This window comes from Nicotiana sylvestris, chromosome 1, assembly GCF_000393655.2.
Source record: "Nicotiana sylvestris chromosome 1, ASM39365v2, whole genome shotgun sequence".
NCBI lineage: Eukaryota > Viridiplantae > Streptophyta > Magnoliopsida > Solanales > Solanaceae > Nicotiana > Nicotiana sylvestris.
Genome location: NC_091057.1, coordinates 46141424 through 46150621, shown reverse-complemented (window position 1 = coordinate 46150621; position 9198 = coordinate 46141424). Strand labels below are relative to the sequence as shown.

At 36.6% G+C, this 9198-nt stretch overlaps 1 protein-coding gene across 1 annotated transcript; it reads right to left on the bottom strand.

Moving 5' to 3' along the window:
* Window positions 1-227: 227 nt before the first annotated feature.
* LOC104224832 (zinc finger CCCH domain-containing protein 58) lies at window positions 228-7478 on the bottom strand. Its single transcript, XM_009776540.2, has 7 exons — window positions 7088-7478; window positions 6864-7009; window positions 6375-6440; window positions 4091-4210; window positions 3599-3931; window positions 3188-3505; window positions 228-1317 (listed from the first exon to the last, which is right to left on the bottom strand). Exons 1-7 carry the CDS (start codon window positions 7182-7184, stop codon window positions 919-921), a joined length of 1479 nt encoding a protein of 492 aa, XP_009774842.1. The 5' UTR covers window positions 7185-7478; the 3' UTR covers window positions 228-918.
* Between the last annotated feature and the right edge of the window lie 1720 nt (window positions 7479-9198).

The window sequence follows — 9198 nt, the reverse complement described above, 5'->3', positions numbered from 1 at the left end:
GGTTGGAGAATTAGTAGATTTAGGAGAAAAGTTAAATATACAGATAAAATTTTGACCACTTGAGCCATGAGACATTTAATTCATTTTGATGAACGAGTGACTCATTTTGCTCCCTGCTTTAATTTTGTTCTAGAAATTGTAAGACAAATAAAGAAGTTAATAATAGAAGATGAAAAGGGAAACCATAACCTATAACAGCAATAAAGATTCAGTGATGAGACTAAATGTGATAGGAAAAAGAACAATTCTTAGTAAGTCAAAGTTGTCGCATGGTACTTTACTGTATTTGCTGATAAACATTACCAATTCGAACATTTTCCCATATCACAACATAAGTATCGATCAAATCCCATAATGACAATGTTCCATTCTAACTGTTTCTTCACAAGAAAGCCCTAAACAAAGAGAGGAAAAAAGAAGACATTGGTATTAATTCCAAAGCCAAGTTTGGAGCTTGTCCCCTATTTTGAATTAAGAGGGCTAAAGAGGATAGATGGGTGAAGACAGTCAAATTTGGGAAGGACAATGGTGTAGGAGGGATATTTTTGTTCCCTAAAAGACTACAACATAAATAGCCACAACAAGGTCCAAAAATGAGGCATAGTTGCAGATTCATCTAAAATGGAAAGGGGTTTCTGTTTCTTGTTATTCAGAAACTAGCTACAAGCCCCTAGTGAGGGTAGTTGGGACCTTTGAAGGATGGTCTTCGCTTATTCAAAATGAAAAAAAAAAAAGGGTGGCCTTATAGTGATTTTATGAACAACAGATGGACAGAACTGGAGTGTGTGCTTGATCTGAATTGAAAGAACCAAGATGACTAATGAGATAAGATCCTCCTAAAAGTGACTAGCACCAAAAATAGAATGCTCGTCATGATCGTTGAGCAACAGAAAAAATGTGATCACTCAATCTTTTCTCTCAACTTGATGTGCGAGCCTCACCTCCGTGGCCTGCGCTGCTGCTGCTGCCACTGGAAGGATTAGAACTCTGTACAGACTGCTGAACACCGGAATGAGAAGCATGACCGCCCTTTGAAAACATTGAACCAACTGAACCACTTGAGGTACTCATGGAAGATATTTGGGTAGAGAAAGCATCCCTGCCAGATCCAGAAACAAGTTCAGGCCGCAAGTCTGAGGATGAGGATGATGGAGCCAAAGTACCAATAGAAGATCCCACAGGGTAAGGAGCGACAGCCATATCAGCAAGAGAAGATGCTGATGGACTATAACTCATTCCCATTGGATGGTCAAACTTGCAAGAAGGCCCAAACTTGCAGACTCCATTTTGTGCATAGTGAGAGCAAATTGGCGCACCCTGAAACAGAACAATGGAGAGGAACAAAAACAAAATGAATATTCCAAATCACTGAAGCAGTGAATCACTCAAACTTCAGAACTCACTTGTTTCAAACACTAACAAATTTCAGCAACGTGTTTAATAGGAGAGGTAAAGCAAAACAAACTTTTGTTCCTAGCAAGTTCAATTAGCAAAGAAACTCAAATAGAAAAATATGCCACTAGCACTTCACGGAAGGGACGACTAATAGCTGATGGCTTGTATATGAAGGCTGGGATGCATCTCATTTCAAGAATACACCTATATAAGAATCAACAGGATTGCTTCCCGCAACTAAAACCAGCTATATCAGTGTATCATGTATATCTAATGGATGCATAAAAAGCAAAGATATTATTATGGAGTATGGCATTATATTTTTTTGACTGATTGTTCCACAACCGAGTCCAAATCGGTACTCAAATTCCCAAAATACACTCTTAAAGTGTAATAAAAAAGCCCCAAATTTCACTTTGAAATTCCATGTTTTAGGTGTAGAAAGTATGGCATTATAAGATCACAAAATATGGGTTTTTTGTGATAATAAATAAATCCACGAAGGCCAGCTGGCACACAATTTGAAACTCAGTGGATAATACGCCCTCCCCGCTACCCTTCTCCACTTAAATACCAGGCTTTTGGTTTGCAACAGGGTTCAAACTCATGATGTCCACTAATCCACACATCCTGATTGCACCACTTACCACAAAATATGCCTTTTTTTTACTCTTCAATAAGATGCACTATAGTTCAGCAATTCTTTTTGGGACAAGTTAAGAAAAGTTCCGCAATTCCAGGAAGAGTAGGTAAGGAAGGTATTTCACCATCTAGCAAGCACCAGGCGCAAAAGTGTAATCTTTTATACTACCTGTACCTCAACAATTTGAAAATTCACGATGTTTACCGAGCCCCTGAAACTACATATGAGGTTACCCATTTATATGCCCCAGTTGATATTTAGAGAATAGCAGAAAGATACCAAGGGGGAATTAGGGGTGTTCATCAGTCGGTTAGGTATGGTTTTGAAAAATTTCGGTCCAGTATTTGTAGTTTCTCCTACAAGAATAGGTCAATGAATCTGATATCCAAAATATATTTGTCCATCTGCGAACATTCTATCAAATTTTTTTGCGAGGTAGAGACGCAAAATATTATAAGCACTTCTCTTGTTGCTTGAAAAGTAAATTCCTCATGTACCAAGGAAAAGAAAAGTAATCACTATATAAATAATTACTGCACCACATATACCGGCCATCCTTGTTCATGGGGGGGGGGGGGGTTCGTCTCTCCAAACTACTTGGTCAAGGGTTCAAGGCTGGTAAACAGTCTCAAAAAAATAATAATTACTGCACCACATATGACAAATTAATAATTCCAGAATTAATCATGACAGCCATCTCTTTAGAAACAAAAAGCAATTCAAACATACTCAGAAAGTCAAATAGCTATTGCCCAAATTCTGTATTGTCCTACCAAAAAGCATCCCTGCCCACACTTAGAGCAATAATGTAAACACATACATGCAGATACCTCCTTGCGAAAATTGTCTGACACAATAATTCAAATAGCGGATCTCATTGATACTTTTAACTTCATGGAATTTATCATCCCAATCAGTAAACTGCTTCAACCTAAATATCCTAGGCAATATAATTGTTTCTTTTCAATTTCATGCATTTATAGGAGTCTGTCTCTAAAATAGTACGGTAATGTAATTCCAGATTTGAGGGTTAGGGAAAGAAAGGTCAGATTTAACATGGAGAATGCTTTAGCAACAAAGTTTAGAAACATTTAAGTGCTGACCAATATGTAGAATTTCAATTTAAAATTTGCATGCATAGATTCTCACCGGACGAAGAGGGAGGCCCATAGCACTGAGGATAAAACTTGTTTTAGGTCCACTCCACTCAGGCGGATGATGGTATCTACAAGAAGATCCATATTTACAGTCCCCATACTTCATGTAATATTGACATTCTGGTTGTCCAGGCCTTTCTGGAAATGCATGCTCCTTCTGGCTGCTGCTTGAAGGACCGGAAGCAGAAGCAACAGATAAATATGGTCCCATGTAGGCAGGTGCTGAAGGAGATAGTTGAGAAAGCCCATAAATAGGGCCAGCAGCAGGTGGAGGCTGAGTACTTGGGGAGGGAGCTGGACTAGCAGGTGCCTGTAGCGCATAATTTAAACTCAGCAGATAGTCAGTGCATCCAAAAAAATTGTATATATCAACAGCTGAAAGAAGCATCTATGGTGTACCTACCGGATACGGACTCCAACCTGGTAGAGGAACCATCCCTGGGGGAAGAAGCATAGAACCATAAGTCCCAGGGATATATGAACCAGGAAGTAGAGTAGGTCTAGCAACTGGCCAGTTGCCAGAAACTACCCCGTACTGTTGAGCTGATTGAACAGAAGGAGACTGCACCGTTGGATAAATGTGCGGTGCAGGAACAGCAGCTGGCACAGCCAGAGGTCCAGGTCCAGCTGGTGGTGCTGGCACTTGCGCTCCAGCAGGATGTGGATGATGAAATTTACAAGTGACGCCAAATTTACACTGCCCTGTTTTCACATAATATGAGCATTCCTTTTCACCCTGTGACAGGAACTTTATGAGCCAACTCAGAAGGATTCAACCATACTTAAAAACTTTTCAAGCAGTAAGACAAAAGAGAAAGAAAAGAAAACACAAGGACTGGAACCAAAAGAAAATAAGCTCAGATGAAGACTGATTGAAAATAAAAAGAAGGCAGACCGGACGCAGCGGGTATCCATAAATGTTAACTGTCACCGGTGCTGGAGATCCACCTCCCTGTCTTGGGTGATGGTATTTGCATGAAGCGCCAAATTTACACATACCTGTCCTCATATAGTACTGCAAATCAGAAACAACTAATTATTGCAGTGAAAAGTGCAGTTTTCAACTTATCAAAAAAAGAAGTCGCCAGAAAAACAGGACAAGTTAACCAGTCACTTTTTGCTGAGCAACTGTTTTCATAGTTAACAATCAACAGGTATATCATATTTCTAAGCAATCGTTTGACAGTGGTTGTCATTTGACCACATATTAAGCACTTCTTTCGATGATTTACTAAAAAGTAGGAAGATGAGCTCCTTCAACATGGGAGACAAATCATATGAAGCTGAATCCACCAAATGCAGTTGACTACGCAAAATTGGAAGAAAATAATTTGGTGCTCAATTCCAAAGCTATCTAATCAACAACAAATAGCAATCTTTTCTAAGATATAATTCATAAATTAGCAGATAAAATATGCAAAGGAAAACATCTTCAGCAACAAGCATGAACCAAAGTGGTAACAATGATTAGTGCATAAAAGAGAAAACAAACTCATGAGAGACCACACAAGAGTTCCAAAGCGGACGAGAAACAAACGAGCTTTTCTTAAAACCAAATAACTGATAAAGGCCAGAACTTCATACATTTTCTTTTGATAAGATAAATAATTTTTTTAATGCTGGGCATATCCGCCTATACAGGAAATATACCAAAAGTAGAGAAACCTACGCCAAAATATGGTTCTACAAAAGTCACACCCTCATCTATACAAACAACCAGAACTTCATACATAATCAAGAGTTGTAATCAATAGGAAACACAAACAGAAAGTGTGTATGACATAGAATCAAGTAAGGAGATTACAATATAAAAGTATAAAACAAAATGGATTTTCATGTCAAGGATAGAAAAGCCTTGCTCCTCAGACTAAACAAAGATATGAATCATATGGAGCTGGTATATAGTGGAAGAACATTTTCCTACAGAAGCATTATCAATACTCCAATGATGAGAAGACTAAACCCAGTTACTCAAACTAAATTTTCTGAACAGTCACTGAATTGAACATTGAATTCCAAAATGGAAAAAGAAATGAAAATTGAAGCACGATTTACTAGCACAAATAAGCAACGCAGATTATTAAAAAAAAAAAAAAAGGAAAGCCCGGTGCACGAAGCAACCCACATTCACGCAGGGTCCGGGGAAGGTCGCACCCCAAGGGGTGTGGCGTAGGCATCCTATCCTAAAGCAAGCATCAATGCCTGATTCTACAGCTCAAACCCGTAACCTGATGCAACCAATGCAGAACGCAATCCCTAAAATTAAACCTTATAGCATTATCAGAAGTTCTAAAAGAAAAGGTGATCACCAAGAAAAAAATGTTCCAGCTACAGAGACAATAAAGCAATTTGTAATACAGATGATTCAATCAAGCATATTTTTCCAACATCAGGAAATGTTTCTTAAAAATGTACCATTATGGAGAACAATAAAAGCACTTGCACAGCTAGGACAAAAGACATCATCAATAAAATGATCAACAGAAGCGTCAAAATGTGGTCAAATAATTGGAATTTATATGGAAAATTGAGGATAGTTCAAAATTGCCGACCCTAGCATGTATGTTTTGTAATGTAAAACATTTATCAGATATAGAAATTTTTTAATTCAGTTGAATTCACAAACATGGTAATGGAAAGTTTCCAGAATAAGGAACAAAAGGACGAATTCATGTCTAAAAGGAAAAAGAAGTTCATGCACTTATCAGACAGCAAAAAGACGAATATCATCACAGAGCAGAATCTAGCAAATTAGATCTTTCCAGTATGCATCTGAGAGATAACATGGCAAGTCTAGGAGGATCTTAAATACTACACCAGATTGAAGAGAAACATAAGCTTCCATTTAGCACATCAGAGATCCGAAAGAAGGAAAAGGACGAATCATGATCAACAAAATGGGAGCTCAACTGTAAAGAATCAACAGCAAGCAGACGAAGTGATTGTACTAACTAGATGGAAGCTCACATAGTACATGATCAACAGCAAGCAGACGAATTGATTGTACTAACAAGATGGGATATCAATGTAGTACAGAATCAACAGCAAGCAGACGAATTGATTAACTAAAGAGAGAGCCAAATCCAGAAACCACACATTCCTCCAAAAATTGATCATCATTCAATAGAACACCCCACATTCTAAAACTGATAGCATTGCATGTAACGAAAAAAACTAACCTGGCAAACAGGTTGACCCACTCTTTCTGGGTATTCTCCTCCGGTAGCTCTCATCGCTCCCAAGACCTGTCCTCAGTTCACACAATCAATGCATGTCAAAATTCCCAATCTTGGCAACAGATTAAACGAAGAGTTAAAAAAAACCCAAAAGTAACAAAAGAAAAATCTATTAAACTATGATCACTAGAGACGGATCGAGGATCTTAAGTTAGTTTACCCCACAACACCATTGCACCCACTACTTAGTGTAAATATACACTTTTAGGCAATGCTAATCAAGATTTTTAACAACATGCTTCACAAATGTCCAAAAAAAAAGATCAAAACTTTAAACATCTAGAATCAGAAATTTGAGACACCCAAAAGAGAAAACCCATTAAATCAGAAGATCAACCCCAAATTGGACACATAAAAATCAATGATCAAGCATATCAACCCTAAAGATTCAATCTTTTTACCTAAAAAAGTTTTTTTTAAATGTAAATTTACCGAATTACGGTCACGGGGATGATTGAACCGACACCTAGCACCATAACCACAAAAGCCCGTACGCAAGTAATAGATACAATCAGGCTCATTAGGCCTTTCTGGGTACGATTCTGGACCAGTATTCAGTGACAACTGCCACATAGGCTCTGTAAAAAAATATCCCACATTACACAAAATTTAAGTGAAATTCACATGAAATTCAAATGCAGTAAAAAAGTACTTGCCTTCGAGCCCAGTCTCACCGCCGGGAACTGTCCATTCGGAAACCGGATCCACCGGTGCACCAACCTCCATTGATTGGGTCCCACTGTACCTCTCCATTTTATCCACAAAAGCTTTACAAAATATAAATAGTAGATGTATATATATCTATGTACTAACTATACGTATATAGAAATTTGTATATTTATATATAAAATCTATGAACAGAGTGAGAAAGAAGACAGTGTGTGTGTGAGGAAGCAATGGAATGGTGATGATCGAGTGTGAGGTAGCGTGGGGGTTGGTAAGAGTGAAGGGGGGTGTGGGGTTATGGTAGGGGGTGGGTGGGAGGAAGGGGTTTGGTGGTTTTTAAGAGAGAGAAAAGTAAAGGGAGTTCTTTTAAAGTGTTCTTTTTCTTTCTTTTTTCTATTAGCACTTTCTCTCTCTATATCTCACACTCGTCAGTCACTCTCTGTGTGAGAGAGAGAGAGATATTTCAGTCTGGTCCAATAGGCTTTTTGTGTATGTATTCCCGGTTGTGATTTTCTACCGTTTGGTGGAGTGAATAAGAATAATGCTGAATATGGTGTATTAGTAATGTTGGTATTAGTTATGCTTGCATTAGTTATGCTGGTATTAGTTATGCTGGCATATTTTTTATTTATTATTTGGTTTGATGTATTAAAGCATTGCACAATTTCTAAAAGAATTGCTTGTTTACAAAAATATCCTCAAAACTAGTCCATCACTCAAACTTTTTAAAAGAAACATATGTTGAGAAATATTTTTATATGAAAAAGTTTTAAAAAATTATTTAATTTGTCTACCTATATTGTAAAATACAACTAAATATTTATTTATAAAAAAGGAAATATGTTAAGTATTAATTTATTTACTAGAGATATAATTTTATTTCTCACTATTTGAATTATTTTAAACCTGCATTAATATATAACTAGCATATTTTAATCAAGCATAAATTTTGAAGGACAATTTTCTCTTTAACTAAGCTAATACATGCAATAAAACCCTTTACATTGCTAATATCATGGTTTTCTATGCATTAGTTATGCATAGGATAATACCAAATATGATGTATAACTAATGTTTGCATAACTAATGCATAGGTTTAAAATATCTACCAAACAAGGTATTATTAATACACAAAGCTAATGCAAGCATTATTTTATCTAATGCATCCTACCAAACGACCCCTTAACTCTTAACTCTCACCACAAAAGGTTGCGGAGTAATAATTTCTTAATTAAAGATTTCGTATTCAAACTTTTGGTATTAGTTCTTTATCTTTAATTAAAAGTTTAAATTTTCGTATGAAGGATGAAGGTGAAGAGTTATTTTTAGATGAAGTCATTTTTAAAGTTGTTTGATGCGAATTCAAATTAGTCGGACCCCAAAAAAATTATGAAATACCAAATACGAAACCAAATAAAATCTTTTTCTGTCTAAGAGGGATTGGTGCGGTAGATGGGGTGGTAGGATAAGGGGGTGGGGATAGGTAAAGGGGTTGTCCAAGCCTGTGTGATCTTTCTCTTTTATAGTGGGGGAGAGGGGTTGAAATTTGGAATCAATGGCATTTTCTTTTTAACAAAAATAAAAAAGAAAGAAGAAAGTTTACAAAAAGAGAGAAAAATCTAACAAACAGTAACAGTACATGACACCATAAGATCACTAAGATTCGAATAATATTGTCGTCTTTTTAACTACATATTGAACTGTTATATGAGTAGGGATAGTGTTGAATGTACAACAAAATTGGACATACTTACCTTTTATTTGACTATGTGTATATATACGTATAAAACACACTTATAACATAATCAGGGGCGGATAGGTGTTCACCAGAATTCTTTGGCAGAAAAATTAGGTAAAATCTATTTTTACCTTATATACTATATTCTGAATCTCCTTGACACAGCCTAAAAGCATAGCTTAGTGGTCAAAGGGGTTCAAACCCTTTGCAAAGTCATTGGTTCTATTCGTACTAGCTACAACCTTTTTAACTTTTTGTTTACCCTAAAAGTCGGATAATAATTAAACTTATAATGCGGTTTTAAGGATATGTGATTTTACCTAATAACAATTGATAAATGTAAAGATAAATGATGGAAAGTGA

What these genes read in the sequence shown, in the direction of transcription:
- LOC104224832 (XM_009776540.2), bottom strand. Translation starts at nt 7,184, where the DNA reads ATGGAGAGGTACAGTGGGACCCAATCAATGGAGGTTGGTGCACCGGTG. An exon ending in ATCCCCGTGACCGTAATTCG is followed by an intron (nt 6,441 to 6,863) that starts GTAAATTTACAT and finishes AACTGAGGACAG; the next exon opens with GTCTTGGGAGCGATGAGAGC. An exon ending in CAGGTTGGAGTCCGTATCCG is followed by an intron (nt 3,506 to 3,598) that starts GTAGGTACACCA and finishes TATGCGCTACAG; the next exon opens with GCACCTGCTAGTCCAGCTCC.